At 43.3% G+C, this 27,937-nt stretch overlaps 1 protein-coding gene across 1 annotated transcript in view; it reads left to right on the forward strand.

Moving 5' to 3' along the window:
• DCPS (decapping enzyme, scavenger) overlaps nt 1–26,887 on the forward strand; it is a 72,379-nt gene extending 45,492 nt beyond the window's left edge. Inside the window, exons 3-6 of the mRNA XM_020811346.3 lie at nt 2,604–2,749; nt 12,056–12,169; nt 17,808–17,918; nt 26,468–26,887. Coding sequence (XP_020667005.3) covers nt 2,604–2,749; nt 12,056–12,169; nt 17,808–17,918; nt 26,468–26,734 — 638 coding nt within the window. The 3' untranslated portion in view covers nt 26,735–26,887. The remainder of the gene's footprint in view (nt 1–2,603; nt 2,750–12,055; nt 12,170–17,807; nt 17,919–26,467) is intronic.
• The last annotated feature ends 1,050 nt before the right edge of the window (nt 26,888–27,937 follow it).

A 27,937-nucleotide genomic window follows, 5' to 3' on the forward strand; every position in this document is an offset into this window, starting at 1 on the left:
CCTTCAGATCCCGCTTGCAGATATCCTTGTATCGCAGCTGTGGTCTCCCTCTGGGGCGATTTCCCTGCACTAATTCTCCATACAGGAGATCTTTTGGAATCTGACCATCAGCCATTCTCACAACATGCCCGACCCAACGTAGATATGCACAGTGGTGGTTATTATGAAAGCAACATGGGCAGCTGCTTTAGTGTCACACCATTGGTCTACCTAGCTCAATCTTGTCTACACTGGTTGACAGAGGCTGTCCTGCACTCCACAAAGGATGGCCTAATCTGGAAATACCAGGGACAGTACCTGGGACCTCCAGAGTGCGAAATACGGGGTCTGTCACTAAGCACCAGTACCTCCCATGATGATAAATATATTGTCAGGAATGTTTGCACTTGAATGGAAATGTTTGAAGTTAAGATTTTATTTCATATACATCCATAAAATTAAATTTTGCAAAGCTCATACAAGGAAAGGGGGGAAAAATAGGTAAGATACCCAAAGTGGCAAATTTTATTTAGAAAGTGCAGTGAGTTACAGTATGATCCCCTTATCCGTGGGATCAGTATCTACTGATTCACTTATCTGTAGCCTGAAAATATAAAAAATATTCAAAGAAAAGTCCTCCAATATATATATATTTCTAAAGATGAAGTTACTAGAACTTGTCACTAAAGGGAGCCAGATACCATGCTATGTATAGAATTCACTGTAATCTGTGTTTTTCAGCATCTGCGGAGGGGCTTGGAACTGGTCCCTCGTAGATACGCGTCCTACTATATATCAAAGATGCCTCCTCTGGATAATTGCATCCATAAGTTAATATAGTTGCAGAAAAGGACTATGGAGAACCCTCTAAGTAGGAGATGGAGAAAGTCTGGCCTCCCAGATATTGTTGGACTGCAGTTCTTTTTTTCTCTCTCACCATTGGCCACACTGCCAAAGATTGATGGGGTGTGTGGCCAATAATAATTAGAGGGCCACATGTACCCCAGCCCTGTTATAAGTCAAAGACCAATGCAGGAGTCTATCATCACATTTCTCTTTTCAAATCAGATTCAAGAATGAGTTTAGCCAGCAAAAAGCAGTGCTGGCCAGAACCGAACATAACTGGATTGAGAGCGTGGTTGATGGCATCATGGCGTTGGCTATTATGCTGCCATGTTATGTACAGACTTTTTAAAATTAAGGAACATTGCTCACACTTGTGCCCTATCTTATGCTTTCAAGCTGTTGGAATGAAAGCCGCACACTTCCTTCAAGTGGAAACAGGTGCAATCATGACTGAATGTCATTTCCTAGTTAAGATAGTTTTCAACGTTTTACATGTTTTTTAAAATCATTCCATGTATTTTAATCAATTTTATAGTTTGGTTGTTTTTTTTAATGTGTAACTTGCTGTGTGTTTAATTCTGTTCTTTTTTATTTTGTGAGCCACCTTGTGTCTCCTTTTTGGGAGAAAGGCGGCCTAAAAATTAGATAGATAGATGAATGAATGAATGAATGAATGAATGAATGAATGAGTGTGGAAGAAGGAATGCAAGCAAAGCTTCATAGGAACAGTTTTTGGTTGTTAATGGAACTTGTTTTGGGGATTTCTTGGAGCTGATGTGTGGGGATTTTGTAGTTTAGAGCTCCATTTTGTGGTTGTTTAGGGATACATCAGTGATGTTTAACATAATCATTATTTTAGTATAATCATGCATTCTCCTGTGATTCTCCTTATAATCATCCCATTGTTATGTGATTCTCGTTGTGCGCAGGTGTGGAATGCCTTAAGACTGATAACCACACGACGCCTCTATGGCCAAATTCTTACCTTATGCTAATTTTGCTTGTTTGGCGTGCTTAATAAAAACGTCTGGGGTGAAGAAGGTAGCCATCTTCTTCTTCTCTACCGGTACCTGAATACTAACAAGATAAAGTCTGCAGTGTCTTTTTTATCAGAGAGTTCTCTCATCAACTGTCGCTGGGCAGGCCTGATAATAGTTCCCTGGCTACTTTCCCACACTGATGTTGCTTGGCAAATTAGCACTGCTTCCCTCCCATGCCCTTATAAAATGCCTGTTCGACCAGTATATTCGTAAATAAGCTGCTTCTTTAAAATATACTCTCTGTCAGAAGACACTAGCTTTATAAAGACCACCTTTCACTTCTGATGGTGTTGGCTGATCTTACAGTTCCTTCTATTGACCAGAGGGCAGTCCTTAAAATGTCACATACTGTTATGGCAAGGATGGCTCTCTCGTTGTTGCCAGATTTAATTCCCACTTAGCTTACCTAGTATAATCAGTGAAAAGGAGTTGTACGCCAACAACATCTGTAGGTCATCATGTTCTCTCTACCTTTATTTTGTCATCTTATTCTTTGTGTGTGCTTTTAATCGTTGTGATTTTGCCCCCCTCCCCCCCCCCCAATTTGAGGCTGTGGTCAGTCTTCTGGTATTCCTCATTGTGACCTTGAATCCTGGGAACTACACCTTCCCATGTGAAATGGCCTTTCTGGGAATACCAGTGAGGAAGTTCCAGGAAATTATCAAAGACCCATAAAAGAATAGCTTTGACGACATCGGCTCCAACATTAATGCTGCATATCTGTGTTTATCATTTCAGAAATTAAAACGACGGTAGTGTACCCAGCAACAGAAAAACACCTGCAGAAATATTTGCATCAGGAAGTGTATCTCATACAGGAGACTGGGGAAGATTACAAGAACATTACTCTGCCTTTTATTGAGTCAAAGAGTTTCAGTATTCAGGTATGGAATACATGTTGTTGTAAATGGAACTTGGTGCTACCTATAGCTGGGAGAGATTCTGCAGTTACATTCAAGACCATGGGACATTCCCATATATATATATATTTCATTCCTTCCTGTTTGAATAGCAAGCTCTCTGTTTTGGTCCCCAGTAGAGATGGGGGTATTCGTATTTATATAAGAATACGAATATCCCCACGCAGCTGGAGTTAACAAGGGCCCAGCACCTGGGGCTAGACTGTTCACTCACATGGTGCTGCTGGCCCTGCTCATCCTTTCAATCGCTCCTGAGCGCCGTTTTCTTCCCAATCATCTAGCCACTCCTGGCAGAGGGAGGGAGGACGAGTCTCCCTTCAAGGCTGCCGAGTGGCTAGCCGAGCAGCGCTCCAGAGCGATTGGAAGGAAGAGAGGGGTCACTGCCGCTGATAACTCCAGCTACATGGGGATATTTGTGTATGAATACACCCCATCTCTATTTTCCCAGTATTGTAACAAAGACTGATTACAATGATCCCTCCCCCCCCCATAACTTAAGATTTTGGGCAGGAAGTGAGGGTTTGGCATGGAGGTGAGGGTGGAGGCTGTTTACAAGCCCACACTTCATTTGGGTGGAAGCAGAAAGGATTACTTGGTTCAGAACCAAGGCCTTTTAAGGCTGTCTCGCCAATTTATCAGATATGTTTTTCCTGTCCTTAACTGTGTCTTTCCTGACAGGATTTTGTGACTCAGCCTTTTAGAGGTATAATTATGAGTATTTAATGTGATTTAATAATTTGCTTGGTTTCTGGGTTTTCTTTTGCTCCTGTGCTGGATGCAATTTCCTCTGTCTTCTAGTAATTTTCACTATGTGCTAGGGTGATTACTGTTTTCTGATGTGTTTTGTTACTTGAAGATAATATCCTAGGAGAGGGTACGGCCAATGCCTTAAAATGGAGCACTGCACGCTGCAACATTCTGTTGCAAGTGTCAGTTATTCTAACAGTTACATTACAAAAGAATTGTTGCTGTTTAGTTGTTAAGTCGTGTCCGACTCTTCCCGACCCTATGGGCCAGAGCACGCCAGGCCCTCCTGTCTTACATTGCCTCCCGGAGTTGGGTCAAATACATAAGTAAAGCCCAATAAAATGGATGAAGAAATGAAACGGAAAATGCAAGCTAAACCTTAGGCAAAAGAATCAACAAAATGAATACAATTAATGGGTTTACATAAAATTGTGAGCCAGATTTTGGTTTGCTGAATTCTGGCATCTTGTTGTTTCCAAACTCATCTCCATATACAGACCATGGTTTGTTAACCATTGCTAATCACAGATATATGCCATGGTTTGTAACTGACTTAGACATTTTGTCTTGTTTGAATCATGGTTTCTTGTTATATTTGTGGATGATCCCTGGCTTTTTCCCCCCAGTAATGCACACTAAAGCAAAAGAAAGGCAAACTGTGGTATGTTTGGTTTTTGGTAAGCCAATTTGTGACAGCAGATCTTTGTTAACATAAAACATGGCTTATTGTGGCATAGGAACACTGCTGATGAGAGGAGAAATAAATTGAAAAAATGTTATAGATACAATGTGGGGGGGGGGAATCCTATCAAAAACTAGTTCAATATGCAGATTAAACATATGGTGAGAGCTGTGGCTCGCTTACCAAAAAATGGCAATGTCCTCATAAGCTTGTCTCAGAAATGAGGATCAGGTGGCTGTGGGGGCATGTCATCGGGTTAGAATAATAGCCCATAATAGCAAGTCTCACAGAAGATAAAAAAATCTCTTGCAATTTCATTCCAACAAGAGGCTTATTCTTTGGCAGCATACCAAATATATTTTGCACGCCATGTTGCAGACCGTGCAGCTCTAAGACTATGGCAGCAGCTGGACCAATGAGAAGGCATGCATGGCTTTGAATGGCAGAAATGTCTGAGGATTCCAGGTCTCATGTAGAGGACCTCCATTTTAATGGAGAGGATGTCTTTAACAAAACAAAAAGAAAAGAAAAGTTTATGAAAAATCCCTACAAAAAGAGAACAACAGCAAAAATAATAAAATAACGGACTCGAATACACAATGTCAAACAACACAACAAACACAAGCCATGCTGGAGGAAAAACTATCAATAACCAAGAAATAAGTCACCATTAGAAAGATCTTAAAATTCAGATCACTCAACACTCCACAACATTACAATCCTCAGAGTAGATACACTCAATACAAATCAACAACATCACCAAAGAAAGCTGACAAAAAGCCCCAAACAGTATCTTTGATGTAATCACTCCAGATATAAATCATTGTACAATCTCAACTATTTCAATAGCTTGCAAAACTACACTAGCATCATATATAAACATCTAGTGCATTATCATCACCAGTGCATGGGTCTTGATTAATGTAGCCCATGGTTACACAATAGAGTCCAACAGATTTCCTCTTACAAGACGTATTCGTGTCACCAAACCATCAGATGTACTCAAAGAGGAGGTAATAACATTACTGGAGGGAAATGCTGTAGTACCAGTGGCAAACAAATGTATAGAGACAATGTTTTTTTACTTGAATGAGACTTTTTCTCTATGTCCTGGGGGAGATGAATACGAAGCCTGTTGGCGCAGGTGTTCCATCGGTCCTTCCCTACCCTCCAGAACCAGCCCATTCCACTTACTGGGCTCCTTGATGCACCCCCACTGTGACATCATGCCAATTACTGACATAATTCTGCTGGTCTTTCCCTACCTCTGCCCTCTGCAGTCCGCTCCTCTGCTGAGCTTCCCGCCTCCTTGCTGGAGTGGTCGGCTGCTGGGGAAGGACTGCCCAGACACCTGCATTAGCAGGCTTTGGATCTGTCTCCCCCAAGAGATGAATACAAAACTCCCATGTCCAGTTATTACGCCTGGAATTTTATGATACCAACAACAGATGGTGGATTATGCCTAATTTGATTTGATAAGAGTCAACAAATACATAACAACAACATTTTGTATGGTGACATTTCAGACCATTCTATTACTATTGAAAGAGGGAGATTGGTTTGTAGCAGTAGACTTAAAGGATGTATACTACCATATTTCTATAAGATCAGAGGATCAGCATTTTCTTTGGCTTGTGGGTGGTCAAAAAATTTACCAAATCAAAGTGCTTCCAAGAGTGTTCATAAAATGTATAGCACCAGCAGCAGCTTATTTATGGACGTGAGGGATTGGCATCTTTCCATACACAGATATTTGGTTGTTGATGGCAAATGCTCAGAACGTCCTTGCAGAGAATATAAGTTTTATTCCCCCAATTTTTTTGGATCTCCGTCTAAAAGTAAATTTAGAGAAGTCTCATACTGTGTCAGGCACTTCAATGCATAGATGCTGTTCTCAATTCAGTAACACTGAGAACTTACCTACTAGAGGAGAGGACACACAAAATTATCCACTCAGCAGTGTGGATGTGTTTCTCTTCTTCAGCAACAGCACATCAATTCAAAAACTTCTAGACCTAATGACATTGACAACAGCAGTACTATGTCATGCCAGACTGAGAATGAGACCGCTACAGGCTTATTACCTGCTAGGATACCATGAAAAAAGACACTGACATTTTAAGAAAATTGCTGTGTTGCCACATTTAAAAAGACAGCTGAGATGGAGGTCGAGAAGGGAACATCTCAAGATGGGAGTACCCTCAGTTCAACTTCAACCATCAATTCTTATTGCAACAGATGCAAGCCAAACCCAACAGGGAGTACATTGCTTACAGAAGGACATACGTGGCCACCAGAGGAGAAGGAACATTACATCAATTATCTAGAGCTTTTAGTGATTTTCAAAGCAATGAGAGCACTTGAAAACATGATAACTGGCAGAGTTGTTCAAATAGCAACAGACAATACAGTGGTGCCTTGCAAGACGATTATAATTCATTCTGCGGGAAGCGCTGTCTTGCAAAAAAAATTGTCTTGCGAGGTTCCCTACGATGAATGAAATTTATTCGTCTTGCGAGGCATCGGTCTCGGGGGGGGGGAGTCTTGCGAAGCATGGTAATAGAAAAAACCGTCTTGCGAGGCACCATAGCGATTGCAAAAACCAATCGTGTTGCGGGTTTTTCGTCCCGCGAGGCAATCTTCTTGCGAGGCACCACTGTACAACAGCCATGTACTAAACAAGGAGGTACAAAATCAATGAATCTTCTATATCTATCCATACTTCTATGGGAATGGTGCATTCCAAGACATTTTTCCATAGCAATACATGTCAACAAGCAGATTTGTTACGCAGAACTCTTAGTGAGTGTGTGAGTGGGAATTGCCTCAACAAGTCTTTCAAATAATCACAAACAGATTGGGAGGGAGATGTGTTAGCATCTCACAGCAACTGAAAATGCAAAATGTATTGTTCTTGGACAAACAAGGGGAAGAATTCTCTGCGAGATTGCTAACCGAGTTAGCAATTCCCCCTGTTGTGAGGCCCTGGGCAAGTCATTTACTGTATAAATATGCTTCACTTGGATGGAATAGGGAAGGGAGAAGCTTCAGAGAGGCATGTGTGTGCATGCTAGCAAGTCCTTAACTTTGATAAGCGGCTGTTCTCTTTCTTTATCTTCTAAGTTAGAAAATACAAAACCTTTTGAATTTTACCGGAATAAAGAAGATGATCCTCATGGGAGAAATGCTTACTAATTGCACAAAGTGGAAACATAAATGTTTCAGAAACGGCACACCACTTTGGCATTATGATTAATTAATCGGTAGATATTTCTGCTAGAATTTGAAGGAGAAAGTAATCTTTTAAGGTAATAATAATGAAGATTGTTTGCTCTTTATAGCATATCTTGTTCTGCTCACTCCACACCCCACAAACATCTTTGTTTCTATCCCTGGAAAATATATTTCCCCCTTCCTCTCTCTCTGTGAGAGAGTTTCTCTCTGTAAGGTGCACAAACACCGCCACCCAGGAGTGTGTGTTGTGATATGCCTATGAATACAATGTTAAATGCTAAACTACACAAATAATAGTAGAAGTAGCCTAAATGAAGTATGAGGCTCAAGGAGAAGATGTCAAAGGTACAGTCCCATCATAAGCTTTTACTTGGGAGTATGTCCTCAACAAACATAAATGTAATTCCTCAATAAACAGGCATAAGATTGTACTGTGAAAGGAGCATCACTCCAGGCATAATTTGGATGAAGTTTTGAATTAGCCATGGCTCATGTTTTCAAGGTTAAAACGTGTTTTTAAGTTTCAGGAAAATAAGTGTATTGGAACCTACTGGAACATAGACTAATGCTTAGAAACTGCAAATAGACTTTGTATACCATATCTGAGGTGTACTTGATGAGGGGCACAGTGAGAAGAACTCTTAAGGAAAGAGCATATACCTTCCAGTTAGCTGTGAATCCCCACGCGCCTCATATTAGACATCAGGAAAGGGAAAGATAATCTATTTTGAAGCAGTATTTTGTTTATTTGTTTTAAATGTGGGCTAGGGTCTGCTGATGACAGCATTCTTCATCAGAGGCCTACACAATTAAATGTGCATTCATAGTAGTTGTGGTCTGTTTCTAATATTTATAACTCCAAAACATTGGCTTCTTTCTTTCTTTCTTTCTTTTGAGAGGTTTGCTTTGCAGATTCCAAATGTGCTTTCAAACATCATTTTCTTTTCTTGTTTTAATTAAAACAATATTTTAACAGTGGTAATGTACAGCATGCCTTGGTCAGGCTGTAGCATACCACAGGGTGATTACGTGGAAGCAAAATCAGCCAGCTCAGATACTGGATTATGTCTCCTCAGTAAGGTCCATTCCCCATGTTACAGAGTCTCACAGAGTTCTTCTTTGTATTTGCTGATGGCAAGTATCTTTAGAAATATAGTACACCTATAGTACATCACTAGCTGCAGGAGTCATGTATGGTAGAACCACCATGAATGAGGTTCACAGTGCTTTGAAAGTCTTTCAATGGCCAAGGTTGGCAACTTCTAGCATTTTCTTATGTATCACTGGATCTTAGAATTATCCCACAAATGAGCATAAAATATTGGGTGCTGTCTTTGCTAAGAACCTAAGATTAGGCATCCTTCAGTCTTGAGAGACTATGGTAACGTGCTCTGTATGGAGGACTTGGAACAGCATCTAGTGTGGCTGAGGAGGCCAATTCAAGAGTGACAGTCCCTTCCACACTGAAGACAAATACAATCTGTCCCCTGTCCAGCTCCCTGATTTTGCTTGTTTCAGGTCTGCCTTTTTGCCTCAATCTGCGGGACAAGGGTCTCTTCAAATTGGGAGAGGCCATGATGCACCCTTTTGTTTCTGTTCATGGGGTTTCCCCCAACATGAATTTGACCCAACTCCGGGAGGCAGTGGAAGACAGGAGGGCCTGGCGTGCTCTGGTCCATGGGGTCACAAAGAGTTGGACACGACTAAATGACTAAACAACAACAACAATGATGCACCGCCTGCCTCCAGGCTGAACGCTTGGATGTCAAGGTTTCCCATCTGTTGAGGCCCATTCCTAAGGCCTTCAGGTCCTCCTTGCAGATATCCTTGTATCGCAGCTATGGTCTCCCTCTGGGGTGCTTTCCCTGCACTAATTCTCCATACAGGAGATCTTTTGGAATCCGACCGTCAGCCATTCTCACGACATGCCTGAGCCAACGTAGACGTCGCTCCTAAGTACCAAGGAAACAGAAAATTGGGCATGCTTAGCCTAAAGAAAAGAATATTGAAAGCTGAGATGATAGCCTACTTCAGAGGTTCTGTGGTATGGAAGACGGTGCAAGCTTGTCCTCTGTTGCTCCAGAGGGTAGGACCCAAACCAGTGGATTCCACTTACAAGAAATGAGATTCTAATTCAACATTACAAAGAGCTTCCTGATGGTCAAAGTTGGGGATGTCAAACAGATTACCTCAGAAAGGAATGATTTGGTTGTGGATTCTTGTCTTGACTAAGGGACGTGGTGGTGCTGCGGGCTAAACCGCAGAAGCCTGTGCTGCAGGGTCAGAAGACCAGCAGTTGTAAGATCGAATCCACATGACGGAGTGAGCGTCCATCGCTTGTCCCAGCTCCCGCCAACCTAGCGGTTCGAAAGCATGCAAGTGCAAGTAGATAAATAGGGACCACCTCGGTGGGAAGGTAACAGCGTTCCATGTCTAAGTTGCACTGGCCATGTGACCACGGAAGATTGTCTTTGAACAAAAACACTGGCTCTATGGCTTGGAAACGGGGATGAGCACCGCCCCCTAGAGTCGGACACGACTGGACAAAAATTGTCAAGGGGAACCTTTACCTTTACCTCTTGTCTTGACAGGGGATGGGACTAGGTGACTCTTAGATCTCTTCCAACACTACAATTCTATGAGTCTTTTGAGGAAGAAGCAGACTGCCTGACAGCTGAGGGTGGTGGAGCTGAAAAGGTGAAGAGAGGTGTCAGGCTTTTATGAACGTGAAAAGGCTTGAAAGGAGGGATGAGACCCTAAAGAGTGTTGCATGCAAGAAAAATGGAGATTTTTCTGGCTAGCTAAAAACCAGACATGGAGGTTCCTGATCACCTCCTTGTAGCTAAAGAATGCATGATGGCCAGGGTTTTTTTTTTGCTGCTGTGTCACATAGTGTGATGCCATATGTTTGAATCAGACCACTGTTGTCTTGTATTTAAATACTCTCAGATGTTCACAAGTGGGAAATCTTATTCAGCTAATGCTTGGGAAACGGAGTGGGGAGAGACTGACGAGGAATGGAGAATCTTCCAGATAGCGTTGGACTGGAACTCTCATCAGCTCTCGCTGTTATAGCTAATGATGAAATATTATAGGTCTAGCAGCAGTGAACAACATCTGGAGGACCACACATTGTCCATCCCCAACCTCATGCAGTTTCTGCCACATCTGCATCGGAAGTGATTTAATAATCCATTCACACTTACAAATGGATTGCTTCCAGTCTTTGTCAGCTTTGTGTTTATATAATTGTATTTTCCATCCAGCTTTTTAAATCACTTCAATTTAGGATACGCATACAATTTCACATTTATTTCTAATTAGAATATCCTTCAACACATGCATCTGCATTTTATATGCCTCGCCTCCTACTATATGCAATGTTGCGCCACGCAATCCCGAATGTACAATTTTGTGCACTGTATTTGAGCTTAGAGCTGAATCAAAACATTTGGAGAAGGATTACTGTTCTCCAAGCTCTGCAAAGTGCAAATTAGGTCAGATTGTCTAAAAGGCAGACAAAATGAAACTTTCTCCTAGACACAGTGTGGCTAAATGAGAGTATGATTTATTGACAAGGAAGGAGAGAAAGCTTGGAACAGTACCTTATGCAGAGATACAGCTGACAACCCCTTAAATCAGTGAAGATTGAAGTTCAGCCTGAGAATTGTATGCAGATCTACCCTCCCTGATATCCCCCCTTTTTTTTCCTAGACCCACCCCAAAAGAACAATTTTGTGTTCCTGGAAGCCCCCAAGAGCTGTCCTTTTACATCAAAATGGGGTCCAGCCCCCAAACTTAAACTAGCAGTAGACTTCCATCCACCTTCAGGAAATTTTGTTTTTGTTTGTTTTGAATTTTCAGGGCCAGTGATTCCCAGACCCTTCAAAGTTGCCCACTCTGCCTTAGGTAGTTAATTAAAATAGATTGCCGCTGGCACATCTCTGGCAGAAAGTTTGGCAAGTCCTGACTATTTCCATTCTGTATTGGTTTCCGCACCAGAAAAAGATGGGGCAGACTGTCTCCTTAAGGACCTTGCAACTAATTTCATTTAACAAAGTCTCCATTATTCCTTTTTCTGCCTCCTCCTGACAGTTGTGTTCAAGCCATTTTCTTTTGGCAAAGCCAATGTCAAGGACCGTTCTTTCCAAACCCATTACACAATGGTTCTGCCGTTGTTCGGCCAGGAGTGATGTAACTGTTCTTTGGACGCAACCAAAGAGTTTATGAAATTGAGTGTTCTGCTTTCAGAAGTGGCTAGCTGATGCATCCTGCATCCAGTAATTCACGTGGCCGGGATGGCTGTGCTGGTATATGAAAAAATAATTCCCGTGAGTCCGTCAGAGATCAGCAAAGGCACTGAGGCATAGTGTTTGGCTGTTTTATGGCTAATTAACCACAGACCCTATTAGCTATGAAATCATTTGGCTCTTTTGTGAATCCAGATGAAGGTAGAGCTGTTTTTAAAGCCGAACCTACAATTACATTTCTAGGGGTGACTTGGAGTAAAAAGAGCATATGTTAGAGAGATGCTTGATTTACTGTTGATAAATATTTCTCTCTCTCTCTATCTCATATTTTAAGAGGAATTTATTTATGTCTTCTAGTGGGTATACAACATCCTGGAAAAGAAAGCCGAGGCTGATCGAATAATCTATGAAAATCCGGATCCTGCCAATGGTTTTGTTCTCATTCCAGATCTTAAATGGAATCAAAAACAGGTCAGCTAAGATGTTGGTTGGTTCTTTATAAGAACATCTGCTGTTTTCAAACAATTTAGGGAAGGAATATATGTTAGATCATGGCTCTTACCAAGTGGTGAAATGTTGGCTTACAATAATAATCATGTGCCAGCAACTCAATTCTGATTTACGGCAACCTTTTTCAGGATTGTCAGGAAAGGAATACTCAGAAGTGGTTTATCTTTCCATTCTTCTGGGGGGAGCCCTGGGACTGTGCAGCTTGCCCAAGGCTACGCAGGCTGGCTCCTTTCCCTGAAGGCACAGTGTGGAATTGAACTCCAATCTCTGGTTCTGCAGCCAGGTATCTGAACCGCTGAGCTATCTAGTTTTTGGGACCAGAGAATTCCATGGATCAGGTGAAAAAGGCCTTCTGAAAAGGAGCGTTCTCTTCTCCCTGTCAGTCATGTCTTGACTTTATCTGGGACATATAAAAAAGTTTTGGCATTGGGGGAGGCAGTCCCTAAGGTAAGTTGATCCTAAGGCATTTAAAGTGAAATTTATGAAAATTATGAAAATTATGAAAAAGCATGGCAGTGGGAGGCTTCTGGGTGGTGGTGGCTGAACCCTTTTTTACTGTATTAGCTCCATAAGACGCACATACTTTCCCCCCCACTGTTTTTTGGGGGAAAGTGTGCCTTATGGAGCAAAAAATATGGTAGTTTTTGGGAGAATTCCATGGATCAGGTGAAAAAGGCCTTCTGAGAAGGAGCGTTCTCTTCTCCCCGTCAGTCATGTCTTGACTATATCTGGGACATATAAAAAAGTTTTTTCGTCAGAGCTTAGTACACAGGCAGAATGGCATGGGGTGAGGCAGTCCCTAAGGTTAGTTGATCCTAAGGCATTTAAAGTGCTCAGTGGCTTGAACACGTTATGAGACAAGACCCACCGGAATAGATAATAATGATTGGAAAGGTTGAAGACAGTTTGAAAAAGAGAAAGACCAAATATGATAGGGATTGACTCAGTAAAAACATCCATGGTCTTGAGTTTTCAAGATCTGAGCAGGGCTATGAATTATTGGGCCTTTTGGAGGTCGCTGTTTCATAAGTCTGAAATCACTTGGCAGGACATTACAAAATCATAAAGGTTAAAATGTTGGACTTCAAGTTGAAAGATTTAGGTAGGAGTCCTCGTTGAGCTTTGAAATTCACCAAATGACTCTGAGCCAGCCCCTTTCTTCTGAGCCTGCCCTACGTCATGGTGTTCTTGTAAGAATAAAATTGAGTAGAAGGAGCCATGGACATTGCTGTGAGAACCTTGAGCTCATGGGACAGGAGATGGGATATAGATGTAACTTATAAATCAATCAATCAATCAATCAATCAGTCAATCAGTCAATCAATCAATCAATAAAAAACAAATAGGGGTTTAGAACTTGTCAAAGACACTGAGATGTGCTTGAAAATGAATCGATATTTATTTATTAGATTTATATACCGCCCATTTAGAATGTGTCTACTGTGGGCGATTTACATATAACATAAAAATAAACTGAGGTAAAATCCAAATTAATCACAAAGTCCAAGAGGTGGAAAGGAAAAAAATAAGAAAAAGAAGAAAGAGAGATAAAAAGAAAAGGGGAGATAGGCTAGTTAATGGCTGTAGGGAAGGCCCGCCTGTATAGCCATGTCTTCAAGCTAGTCTTGAAGGCCCTCAGTGAGGGAGCCATGCGGATCTCTACAGGAAAGTTGTTCCAGAGGCGCGGGGCCGCTGCCGAGAAGGCACAATTTCTAGTTTTTTCCTACTGGGCTTCTCTTGGTGTTAGGCCCCTCAGCCACCCGGGTGTGATATGCCCACTACCATCCACGCTGCTTGACCAACTGGTGTTTCTGAAGACATGCAGAGTTCTTTGCAGTAATCCAAACCAGATGTAAATAAGGCATGTTTCACCCTGGATGGCTCTCATTAACACTCCTCACTGCTATTACTGTCTGGTGTGTGTGTGTGTGGGGGGGGGTTGTCATTTAGATCTATGCCCTTTAGATCTATTCTAATGCGTTATGTGAATTCTCATCCTCTTACTGCCACACTGCATCTCTGTTGCTCCCAGCCAAGCTGTAGGCCATCAAATCACATTATAAAGGGTGATGTACAGCTCCCTATAGGGAAGCAATCCTGATTCAATTGGGTGTCAAAGCATCACTCCGGGGAGTTTTTTGATTTTCCAAGGGGGTCAATTTGGTTGGGGGGAAATGAACAGCAGGCTTTAATTATTACAGGCCTTTAATTAACGCAGGCTGCTGCGGAGCAGTTGGAATACTGCTTTATCTGTGTCAACAATGGGTTATCCTTTAGAGGGCCAGTGACCTCTATAAGCGAAGAGGATAGGTGGAGCTGATGTTATTCAAACTGTCAGGCAATCCAGGCAAGCAGCTTGTGAGGGAATTGTTTGCTAAATAAAGTAACAGATGTTGCCGGGTGGAATTATATGACATCTCCCCCAGCCAAGGAGGGGAAGTTCAACCCTCTGCATGCGAGACCCACCTGTCCGTCCTGACAGATTAATCCACATGATCCAGATTATAGTTCTGTTATTAAAAAGAGCAGATGTGAGCAGGTTGTCTGAAAGGCAAAAACGGTCAGGTTTGCTGTCAGGGTCTGCAGGGGATCCTTCATAAAGTTTGAGAAATTTGCATTTGTAGAACTGCAGCACCTAGAAGAACAACACTGCTGGGGGAAATAAGTAACTTTTCTCCAGCGCAACTCAGAAAGGTGGAGCCACTTCATCAGGTTGCAGCAGGAAGAGATGGGAAGTGGGGTCATTCCCTCAGCCTTGATGAAAGACCACCTCTCTCTGAAGGCTCCTCCCTCAATGGCCCCTTCCATCAGCCTTTCCATTGGGCATCAAGAGAGAGGAGACCACCGTTCCAACAGGTCCATTGAAGAAAATATTTATTTACCCAGCGTGTTGTTAGTCTGTGGAACACCTTGCCACAAGATGTGATGGCATCTGGCCTAGATGCCTTTAAAAGGGGATTGGACAGATTTCTGGAGGAAAAGTCCATCAGGTGACAAGCCATGATGGGGATGTATAATGTCCAGGCTTAAAAGGATGGTACGTACTTCAAAATGCCAGATGCAGGGGAGTAGTATCGGGAGACAGGTATTGTTTCATGGGCTCCCAGAGGCATCTGGTGGGGCCACTGGGAGATACAGGGAGCTCGACTGGATGGGCCCTTGGCCTGATCCAGCAGGGCACTTCTTATGTTTTTATCTATGTTCTTAAGAATCCTTTTCTGGTTCCTTACCTCTTTTTCCTTTCTGTTGTGTTGCTTTTTATTGTTAACTTGCAGGCTGGAACTAATGAGCATATAAGTCACATCAGTTTCTTTTTTGGCAAGTAACAGGTTAAAACTACTTTGAATAAATAAAGAGACAGTTTTAAGTGCTGAAAATCCTACCTAGTTACTCCTCTGCATTCCAAGGCTTCAGGTTTTACACTGGCTAGTTCAGACATATTAAAACATGTGTTTGGTGCTAGTAGAACAAGACAGCTTCCAGGGCTGGTCCAGGTTTTCAACCCTGGTTTTTAGAGAATAGGTAAACCCATAACTTGCCAGTTTGGGTGAAGTGTTAAACTGTGGTTTGCTTAAAATGGGGGTGCAGGCAAAACAGTAAACTGTGGTTTGACTCAAACCAGGAAAAATAAAAAGAAAGAGAAAGCGGACGGTGCACAAGCCGACGATTCCTTGAAGGCAATCACTCTTCTAGTGCCAAGCTACTTCGGCAATATTTGTAGTAAGTGCTCAAGAAGAGCTCTTTTAAGAAGTAATGGAAACTGATGTTTACAAGAAGCTAAACGTTGTGGCCAGGGCTGCATTTCTAAACTTTTCTTACATTTCATATAAAAGAGCGATGTACACATTGCTTTGCACTGGGGACCCATCAGGGTGGGTTACAGTGAAGAACATCTGGTGATGAGCACCATCTGTCGCTGCTGCAAATAGGCCCCCTTTTGTGGAGTCAGTCCAGGTCCTGTTTATTTTATTGCAGCTGTCGGGTCTGGGTTCTGTGCAAATATCTTCCACTCCTTAAACTGAGTTGCTAGTTCACTGCTCTCTCAGCGAGACTGATTCTTAACCTTGATCCCCATGAAAACTAGTGAGTAGTTAGAGCTACAAGTCTCTCTTGGACTCTTGACGTTTCAAACTTGAAATGGTGTGGAGGTTATTTTTAGTCACAACCTCTTCTGGGAATTCAAGTGCTAGGGAAAGTACTGGAAATTCCACTTATCTTCTGTTTGGGCTACCGATACTACAGAAACCCCATTTCTCATTTTTATCTCATATATATATATGCAGAAGGAGGGAGGGAGGGATTAAAGCCAGATTTTTTTAAATCTGTCTCTTGGGTTGGATAGAGATTCAGACGTACAGAAACCAGGCTCCTTGAATTCAGGAGCCAGAATTCTGTTGGTGTTCATGTAAGGTTTGTGTGACGTTCTCACGAATGGTAGGTATGGACACATCTTGATTACATGCCTAGTCACATGTCCAGTTGTACAACCTGGCACCCCACCAGGTAGCCACATTTAGCCAGAACAAGTTATGCCAGCTTTATGTTAACTCGTAACAGGATTCTGACCAATAAGGCTTAAATGAGTAATGATTTAAATTGGCGATAACTAAAGCCCCAATGATTTTAGTGGGTCTGAATCTGGATCCCTAGTCTGAGCAAAGGCTCAGACTAGAGAACAAGTACTTTTAAAAAAATATGACTTACAGTATCTTTGGTGGAGTTTTGTTATTTTATTGGCTTCATGTTAAACAAGACTGGAAACTTTTGTTCAAGAGCACCTAAGATCAGGCCAGGAGGCCCTTCTGAAGGTGCCATCCCTGAAAAAGGTGAGGGGGGGATGGCATGCCGAAATAGGGCCTTCTCAGCTGTTGCCCCCCCCAACTTTGGAACACCCTCCCTATAGAGATCCACCTGGCTCCAACACTTTTGGCCTCTGAGGAAGGCGCCCCCCCACTCGCACTCATGGGTGCATGCGCATGTGCCCTTGGGCGCATGTGCAAAGCAATGGGGGAGCACACGTGCTTGCGCCAGTGCAGGCGTGAGCGCTCCTCCACCCCTTCGGCATGCATGTGTGTGCTCAAAGCAGCTGTGGGGGGGAAGTGCATGCGGGGGGGGGAAGGACCCATCAAGCCAGAGAATCACACAAATGAATTAAGGCTAGACATCTAACCAAAATAGTTTCCCAAGCTGCATTCCTCACAAGGTTGATTTTGCCAAATGTTTTGTTCATTTTTGGGAAGTTAAATGTAGGGAACTGCAGTGTTTGGAACCTGTCCCAGAATCTTCGCAATGCTGTCATAGAGGATACAGGTTCAAACTCTGCTTTTCCTCTCCAACAATTATAAGAGGCATTTCTTTCTTAGTATCTCGGTAAACAAGCAATTCGTTCATTTTCCTGGGAGGTGATTTTAACCAGGTAAAGGGATCAACATTAACATGCTTGCTGCCTTAGAAAAGCAAATTCAGCAGCTGAAGCCTTACTAAAAGATACCTGTTCAACCTTTAAGAAAACATCAGCACAACTAGATCTATGGTGTAGGAAAAGCTGAGAATCCTTTCTCTGCTTCTCAAACATCGGCCATCTCTTCTGTCTTTGCAGCTAGATGATTTGTATTTGATTGCCATCTGCCATTGCCGGGGAATCAAGTCACTGAGAGACCTTACAGCTGAGCATCTACCTCTGCTTAGGAACATCTTAAAAGAAGGGAAGGTAGGTATCTTGTACTGTTTAGTTTGAATTGTTCCCTCCTTCCAATTATTCAAAATGAGAGATGGGGGCTTCATATTCATAGCTTGCTTTCCCGTTGACCGGCTTGATGAACACCCACCCTCCCAAGAACCCACCAGGCTACTTCATACATGGTGCATGCGTCTGGTGTCCTCTTCTGCGCCCCGGCTGCCGCAGCCCCGCTTCCCTGCTTGCGCAGCTGCTCCAGCAAGGGGGTGGGAAAACAGGTCTCCCCACTCAGCTACAGAGTGGCTAGGCAAACGGGCAGATGGGACGGCAGCAGCTAAGCTACTACCATGATTGAGGGGCAGAAAATGACGCCAGTCGCATATTTGTACACGAATACTCAGCCCCCATCTCTGCTCACAATCTTAGACCGCTCCTATAGGCACAACAGAGCTTTGGTCTGCTAAATAAATCTAGAAATTAAAATAAATTTAAATCAGCAGGTGGAGTTTTTTCATTTCATGGAAACAGATTGCATGATTAGCTGCTAAATGTAACGGTCTGTTAACCCTCTCCTCCAGACTGATGGGATGTTTTAGCACCAGAGTCATATAGTGGTGCCTCGCTTGACGATGTTAATTCGTTCCAGCAAAATTGCTGTAGAGCAAAAATGTCAAAAGATATTAAACTCATTGAAAGGCCTTGAAAACCGTTCAGTGTGTTCCAGTGGGCTGAATACCTGCTCATTCAGCGAAGATCTTCCATACGGCAGCCATTTTCTGGTGCCTGTTAAGTGAAAAAGCCTTCCTAAAAACAGCAGGGGGGCATTTTCTTCAGCCGGTGGCCATTTTGAAACCCGACGATCAGCTATTTGCTGATCGTCGTAAAGCGGAAATTGGTTCCCGAAGCAGGGAACTGATCATCGCAAAGTGGAAAAACCCATTTAAACCATCGTTTTGCATCGCAAAAGCGATTGCAAAAACCTAATCGTGCAGCGATTTCCTCGTTAAGCGAGGCAATCGTTAAGCGAGGCACCACTGTACTTTGTGGCAAAATTCACAGAGAATTACACCTACAAGGTATACATTTGACAGCATTGTCACTCCCAGAAATCCTGGCCAGCACAGCTAGTGGTGAAAGTTTCTGGAAGTTGCAGTCCAAGAACACCTGGATTACTCAAAGGTTAGGAACCACTGTTCTAGGCCATTTTAAGGGTAATTATAATGCTGAGAATCCGAAATACTGTACCCGATTCTGGTTGTTAGTAGATTGGCTGTGTTCAGAGGAAGAGTGGAATTCTCCGTGGGTTCAAAAGATACAGGACCTACCAGATTCCATCCTTAATCTTAGTCCACTCCTACTTAACTGGAATTTCCATGAGATCAGAAAATACCCCCGGACGTCGCTCAGAGCAATCCCCTGCACTTCAGTATTCTGCCTGGATGGAACAACCGCAGACACCGTTCTCTCGCAACTTGACATACCTCATAAAATTGTTTTGATTATTAAGTGGAAAGGAGGGCACTCCTGTATGCTGTCTTGAACTCATTAGAGGAAAGACAAGACGGAAATGTAATAAATAAACCTTTCTAACAGACATGGCAATTAGAATGCCAGTGGCTGGAATCGTATCGGCTTATTCCTGGTAAGGCTCTGTGTAAAGGATTTCTGTTTTGACCCCCACATTGAACTGGCTGGAATCTTGTCACTTTGCTATATAGTAACCCATAACTGCAGTCCTATTCAATCGGGGAGGATTTGGTGAGTCAACTTCTCCAGAAATTCCAATGATTCAGTGGGCCTACTCTAGTTGCAACTTACTGTGCTAAGTAACAAGATTTCAGCCATTTTGCATTAAGAACCTTGCATCTTCCACAAACTACAAGATTAATGCAAAAGACAATGATTTCTGCACTATTTTCTGCCACCACCTGTTTTGATAATGTTGCTTTTGATGGAAGAAAGTGTTGCACTTTTCACTCTTGTGTTGGAACGGAAGTTGTCAAAATTTCCAGGAGGATGCCGAGGTTGACAAAATTGGCTTTCTCTGCCAAGGATAAGAAAACTTGCTGGTATTCAATCTGTCCTTCCAGTGCCCTGTCCTTTGTGTGAATCTTGCTCGAAAAACAATGTTCTGCATCTTCTTTAGAAATGTCACGGTTTCCTCTCCTTCAGTGCAAGAAAGCGTATCTCCGATGCTTTGTTTGTTTCCTCGTTTTGTTTTTGTTGTTGAGTGGAGTTACTCATGGGGCTGTAGCAGGCAGTGCCAAACATGTGCAGAGAGGCACATGCAGGCAGCGCCACAGAAAGCCTCGTGTACAGGGTTTTGAGACAGGACACTGAGCTGTTGGCACCAGGCCAGGGGCGACACGGGGGAAATTCTGCCGAGGGGCAGGAAAGGAGGATGGTAAGTCCATTTCTCTTGAAGCGGCTTGCTTGCTCATTTCCTGTGAAACCACTTGCATTAAGCATCTGACTGGTTTGTTAACTGAAAGACTAAGCTGGCGAGGTTCTGGCAGGCAACCAAGAAGAAGCCAAGCTTTCCTCTTTAATGGGGAGGGATATTTATCTTTCTTTCTTTTTTTAAGGTGAGATATTTCAGGCTCAGCCGCATCCTCACCATGGTGCGGATTTATAACTTCTCCGTCTCAAAACGTGTGCCCTCCCCTGCCTTCTGCTGCCGCCACCACTTCCTTGGCTGTCTGGGGACCATTGTTTCCCCAGGTGACGTATTGCCCGCTGCCGGGCAAAACAGATTAATTGCATGTCTCTCTGCGGCCAGATGTTGGGCAGAATGTTTCAAAGCTGAGTGCTGCCATGCTCAGCAACTGCTGCTTTGATGGAAACCCAGGTGTAATCTACTTGAACATTTCAGGCTGCACTCACAAAATCCGACATAACCTGAGGCTAGAACCAGTATTAAAGTCTCGAGTTGGTCCCGCTCTTTTGTTTTATCAACATACCATCATGATGGCACACACAGTTAATACAAGGAGAAGGAATAAGAGCAGGCATGTACCGGTGATGTATGAGTGTACTGAGATTACATGGGAATAGCAGGATTTAGCTGCAGTGTGTTCACATAGGTGTACATCATGTGTTTTTCAGTGGCCCCTGAAACACTTTGCAAGCATAAAGAGTAATAAAGCCCTGTCTGCTTTCCTCTCTGTCAGCAATGCTGAGCTAGATGACCCAAGGCCTGACTCCGTATAAGGCAGGTGAGCTTGTTATAGTTGGGTTTGACCTGATTACACTCAGAATAGAAATAATCTAAGAGCTGTTTCTTCTGTACAGGGCTAAATGTTTCTGATGGTTACCTGGAGTATTGAACTAAGAGATTCCTTTAACAGAGAGAGTTCTTTATGTACAAATACCAGTGGCTCACGGTCCCAAAGATGGGGCAGACACCACTATTTTGGGATGAGGTAACCCCCTGCTTTGTGACACCTCTCCCAGACAAGGGAGATTTTCTTTCATAATATAGCTGGTTAGCCAGCAGGGATACAAAACTCTCTCGTCGCTTCATCTTTCTTTTGTCTTGGAGACATTAAAACCCATCTTAATTCATTTTCAGTTAAAATTGGTACCGCTGATTCCACATAAACTTATTGCCAGCTTGAGCAATAATACCTTCCTTCTGTTTTAGAAGATCACTCCTAAGGTTTCCCATGTGCACAAACCGATCATCTGCTACACGTTTCTCAACATGCAGCTTTAAAACAGAAAAGCAACAAACCCTGATGTGCAAATTCCCTTTTTGGCTTCGCATTCCTTCTGTGCCGTAACTTTCAAGTTGTCTCTCACATTTGCGGAATAACTGCAGAAATATGGTCAGGTCCGTGCCGTCTGAAGTATTATACATCTCTGTGGAGCAAACTCGCACTTCTTAGAAAACATGCTGTCATTTCCTCTTGGCTCAAGCGGCTTCTTGAAGAGTTAAGCTGGAATTGTGATCTGCAGTTGGAGCCAAATACATGCTTTGCCCAGTTTTCTCAGAGCCCAAGGAACTGGTCACGGAGAATTCGTTTTTTGAAATGTGTTGCTCATTTCTCCCTGCTGTTTTGCAAGGGTGTATCGAAGAGGGCTCCGGAGGAACTCAAGTGCAAATGCTTCGGGTGTGTTTGTGTTTGTGTGTCTTATGCTGCAAGGCAGATCAATATGGTTTGACATTATGCTCACCATGGCACAGTGGGCTCTTTGAGTACAGTGAGCGCCAGGCCTTGGGGTGGGTGGCTGTGAGGGCTGCCACAATGAGCGTTCACACTTCCATTTTTACCACTTACTAGAGGGGTGTAGATTGGCATTTTTGGACAACTCTCAGCATTGAAAAAGAACAATTCTGCATACTTCTATCACTTACAGTATTGGATGGTCACACTGTGGCACCACAAACTTTTTTTCCTCAGAGATGTGAGAGGGTTTATTCTGTCCATGAGTAAATGGGTGTTGAGTAGACCATCGTCTGTGTTGGTCATCGTAAGGAAGGTCCAACAGCATTTACAACCAGCAAAACCTTTCTTGTAGAACGGTTTACATATAGGTGCTTCTCTCAAGCCTTCTCCAGCCTATAGTCCTGTTCTTTAGTCCCACCCAGGTGGCCCCTCTTCACTCCGGTGCCACTAATCCTGAAGCACAAACAGAAAAGGGAATAGCTGGTGGTTTCATCTTTCCTTCTTTCAAACCCTCAGCCATCAAGCACAGACGTTTAACCTGTATCTGATGTCTTCACCACTCATTTTGGTGGGGGTCAGTGTGACCTTTGGATTTGGCTTCTCATCCTTCAGTTATGACACAGAGTGCTGAAATCTTGCTGCCTAGAGTAGTACTGGGCTTAGTCAGAAAGACTCATCAATTAAGAGAGTCTGGGAAAGTAGATGTAGACCAGGGGGACTGTTGGTTCCACTTGCCCACTCAGGGCTGTCATTTCATTCCTCCGCTCCACAGTCATCTGCCTCTGTTGAATTCTCTGTCTCGACCACAATCCTTCCTTATTCTCCCTCTGTCTGGTTCTTTCTTCATCTTCCTTGCAGGCTTCCCCTCCCCTCTGGTAATAATCATGTGGCATCAAGTCAGTTTTGACTTATAGCATCCCTTTTCAGTGTTTTCCAGGTAGAGAATACACAGAAGTGATTTACCATTTCCTTCTTCTGTTGGATGCCCTGGGACTGTGCAGCTTGCCCAAGGCCACAAAGCCTGGCTCTACTCTCAGGAGGCACAGTGGGGAATCGAACTCTCAGCCAGATACCTAAACCACGAAGCCATCCAACTAGCTCTTTCCCCTCCAGTAGCTTCTTCTTTTATAGCCCCAGCTGGGTGGGAAGCTTCTTATGTGGAAATGTTCCTGCCCTTTTCCTCCCACTACATTCAAGTTCTCTTTGCCCCAGTGGTTAGTGCCGATTACACTCCTCCAGGCTTTTGACCCAGGGAAAGAATTCATAGCCTTCTGTCAACCTTTGGCTGTGGCAAGATGCACATAATGACCCCAATCCTGAGCCAGTGCCCTCTCCTGTGAGCAGGAGGGCATTGCATGTATGATATCAGTTGATCCCTCTTTTGAAATGGGTGTTATGACCATATAAAGTGCCATCATGGAGGTGATGTGCAAGGCAGATGGACTCCACCCCCACTGTGGAGTCTTCCGGGGGGGGGGGAACCACAATAACCTTGCACCATTAGAAAGCAGAAATTAAGTTACAGATTGGACCAAAGTTTCCTGCAGTCCTTGAGCAAACTAAGAGACTGGCGTTTTGGAAGGACTCTTGACACATTCCGTGCTGCTGTTTATAGCTTTGATTACACTGTCTGGTAATGGAAGCTTGTAACTTGCTAAATCCTGCAGAGCGATGAAGTCGGAATGGAAAGCTATATAATCCAGAAGAGATCCCTTTTGAGAGGAAGCATGCCAACAACTGTATTTTCTTTCCACCCACCACAGTCTCAACCCAGTGGGTCTTACTATGGCAGTTACTGAAGAGAAATAAGACCTGAAATAGACACACACACAGGACCTGCATTGTGTGTCTCTGACAGGCTGTTCTACTTCATGCTGCAGTGAGGTGTGTATGTGTGTGTATGGGAGAGGAAAAGAAAGCAAATGTTTGAAAATGCCCCTTAGAAATTAATAAATCAGAGAAAACACTTCTAGATTCACCTTTAATCTGACATGTTCGATTCCTCTGCATAGGTCTTTCTCCATCAACAAATCAGGGCTTCTTGCATTTTAAATAGGTTTTTATTTGTTCTCTTTAATACAAAAAGTTGGCAAAACCACAACCACACATACAAAATAAAAATAGAAAGTCTTTTCAGGCCTACATCCGGCCCCTGCATTTCAGAGGCAGATATTGGGTGTATCATACAATTGGTGTCCCCAAGTGGCCTCTGGGAGATGCAGTTTGCATTTGAAAGGGTTGGGGGGGGGAAGATGTTTGGAGAGCGTCTGCAGCCCCCCCAAGACCCAGAGGAAAAGAAAAGAGGCCCCTGTCCTTTGAAAATTGTCCACCTTAGATGAGGGTGGCTCTGTTAGGAGTAACCATGTGCCTATCATCACAAAAAAATAAAGAGGATACATATTTGTTTAAACGTCCTATCATAGATGCAGATTTAAAAATAGCACTTGAAGTAGGCATACAGCCTACCTGTGGGGTTGAGAGTAACCTGTTTTACAGGTTGCTTGCTGCTCAGTTTATTGTCTAGGTGCTATCTATTGATGACCATCTTTAAAGCCCTTTGTTCTTGCTCCCTTTCTGTGATTACTCCCATCTAGAATAGAATGTCTTTTGAAACCAAAGACTCTCTTCCAAAAAGGAGACACCATTCAGTTTGTGTTTTTTGAGAGGGAGGCATTCCGGCTTTGGCTTCCTCGCTAGTATTGTGGCTCTAAAGGAGCCTTTAATATTACCACTCCACAGACAAGGGCATGCAACTCTCTTAAATAATAACAAAACCATAAGATTTGTGCACTGTCAGGTCCATTCCAAGTTATGGCAACCCTTTCTAGGGTTTTCTGGATATAGAGTACTCAGAGGTGGATTACCATTCCTGTCTTTTGAATGGCACTTTGGGAGCGTATGGCTTGCCCAAGGCTTACACAGGCTGGCTCTTTTCCAGGAGCGCAATGGAGAACCGACCTCCTTTCTATGGCTTCACAGCCTGCTAGCTTCAACAAGCTAGTCAACGAATGTCCTCAAAATAATACCCCACAGAAAACATGTTTTATCTTCTGGTGTCTTTACGTAGACTGGAGCTTTCTCTGAGGTTGAAGGTAAGGCAACATGTCAGAGACAGTCAGAAGTGCTTGATTCAGTTCTCCATTTATTATTAATGGTGAGAGGCAGAATGCTAGTGGGTAGAGCTCCCAATTTCACAGAGAAAAAGCAGTTTGGAATGACTTGAGACTTTCAGGAAGAGCATGTGTCTGATTTGTGGGTCAAGAGATGGATAACTCAGAGTAACAATTCAGAGACAGTAGCCCCCCCCCCGAAATGTGAGCATGATGGACTACATTTAGACATTTACAGAGCCTGAAAAAGAGCCATAGAGAGAGGCAGGATTTCACGCCACAGGAGATGACATTATTAGAAGACCATGACTGTACTGACTCTCAGTCCATTTCAGAGTGTTACCTTTCATCCCTACACCACTTACTCCTGTGTGATATCGACATAGTGGATATTAGGCAGCCATTTCAAGATTTCATGCTGTAATTTCAAGATTCCTGCACTGCGTCATAAGCAGGACACCATCACAGAGAAGATCTTCTGCCCCTCCTTGAATTAATCTCCCCCTGCCAAAGGGTGAATTAGATGCCCTTAAGCACAAGGCAGACATTTTTTTATTAGTCCATATCTTCTGTAATCCTAAAGTGGAGGGGGGGGGCAACTTGTGGCCTTCCAGATGTTATTATAGCTCCCATCCGCCTATAATAGCAAAGGCAATGCTGAAGGATAATGGGAACATAAAAGGAACAATCTCAGGAAGGCTTATGCTGGCTTAAAGCTTTTGGATTCCAAGGCCAGTTTTGTGCCAAATCCATGTGTATTTGTGCTCCTTTAAATGACTTTGTGGTTGCGTTGTGCTTTTGATGGGTAGCAAGTCAAGCCTTACAGGGTTTTGGAGAACATTTGGGCAGGGATATGAAATACGAATAGGACGTGGTGGCACTGCAGGTTAAACCGCAGAAGCCTCTGTGCTGTAAGATTTGTAGATCTGCAGCTGTAAGTTCGAATCCACACGATGGAGTGAGCGCCCATCGCTTGTCCTAGCTCCCGCCAACCTAGCGGTTCGAAAGCATGCAAATGCGAGTAGATAAATAGGGACCACTTCGGTGGGAAGGTAACAGCGTTCCGTGTCTAAGTCGCACTGGCCATGTGACCACGGAAAGATTGTCTTCGAACAAACGCTGGCTCTATGGCTTGGAAACGGGGATGAGCACCACCCCCTAGATTCGAACACGACTGGACAAAAATTACCTATGAAATACGAATAAAGATCTCCCGCTTTTTTGCTTGACCCATGCTACAGTTGTCAAATTGTCGTTGCTAGTTTGAATCTTTGTCATACTACTCATTTTTCTCCCAAACTAGGAAGCGATAGTGAAGCGCTTTGGCATCGCTGGACCCCAGTTGAGGATCTACCTCCATTACCAGCCGTCCTACTACCATCTCCATGTGCATTTCACTGCTCTGAGCTATGATGCGCCCGGCTGTTCTGTGGAGCGAGCCCACCTCCTCTCCGATGTGATAGAGAACCTGGAGCTCAACTCTCAGTACTATCAGAAGCGCACTTTGACCTTTGCCCTGCGAGCGGATGAACCTTTGCTGAAGAAATTCCAGGAATCTGACCGAGTCTAAATTTTGGCCAGCCACCGATCTAAATGAATTTACATTTTACAGGCATCATTATAGATTGTCAGTCTTCTATGTTTTATAGATTTTATACAATTCAGAGTGTATTTCAGTTCCTGTTGCTGTTAAAAACTTTTATAAAATCAATACATGGCTATATCTCAGATGCATCCGTTCTTGCTTTTTAGAGAACTGTTTTATTACCTCAAAAGCCAATGACTAGACTTATTAAAACCAGCATAGTAGCATGGGCAGTAGCTTACGTATTGATGACCGTAAATAAAACAGTAAAATAAAACAAAAAGGTAATGTACAGAGTTACAGTGGTGCCTCGCTTAACGGGCACCCCGTTTAATGACAAAATCGCATAGCGATTAACTTTTTGCAATTGCTTTTGCGATTGCTTTGCAATGTTCCCTATGGGGAAAAATCGCTTTGCAATGATCGGTACCCTGTTTCACTTACCGATCATCGCAAAGCAATGATTTTTTAACAGCTGATCGGTGGTTCCAAAATGGCCGCCGGGTAAAAAAATGTCTGCCTGCTGTTTTCTGGGATGGATTCCTCGCTTACCAGGCAGCAAAAATGGCCGCTGTATGGAGGATTTTCACTTAAAAGGTCTGAAGCCCATAGGAACACATTGAAGGGGTTTCAGTGCATTCCTATGCGCTTTTTAATATCGCATAGCGAAGAGATCACTTTGCAGCGATTTTTGCTGCACCGATTATCGTCGCTATGCGAGGCACCACTCTACTTTTGTGGTCCTGTATTCATGGCTAGCTCCTCAATTAGGCCTATTAAATCAGTTCATGGATGGTAAGTCAGCACTTACATAAATCCTGCTGACTTGGTGGGACTATCAAATGGACTCAGCCTGCCTCTCCCAGTAAATTTTCCAAACTCTTTAACCTCTCCCCCATTATGAATACCTAGGCTCTGCTCCAAGTTTTTCCAAAATCCCTATTCTTTAACCTCTCCTTTTTTAGCTCTGTGCCCTCAGCTCTTTCCTGCATTGCTTCCTGCAGCTGAACATTTACTTTAGCCACCTTATTTAAATCTTATTCTCGCCCAACTTCACATATCTTGTTTTCTACTACTGTTTTTTCCCAACAACGTGGAGCCCCCTCCCTTTCCACCAAAGGCCAGGGGTGTATGGTAGAGTGGAAGGGGTTTTTGGACTTCCTCACTCCAGTGTGTGCCAAATTCTGT

Source organism: Pogona vitticeps, chromosome 8 (genome assembly GCF_051106095.1).
Source record: "Pogona vitticeps strain Pit_001003342236 chromosome 8, PviZW2.1, whole genome shotgun sequence".
In the NCBI taxonomy this organism is placed as follows: Eukaryota; Metazoa; Chordata; class Lepidosauria; order Squamata; family Agamidae; genus Pogona; species Pogona vitticeps.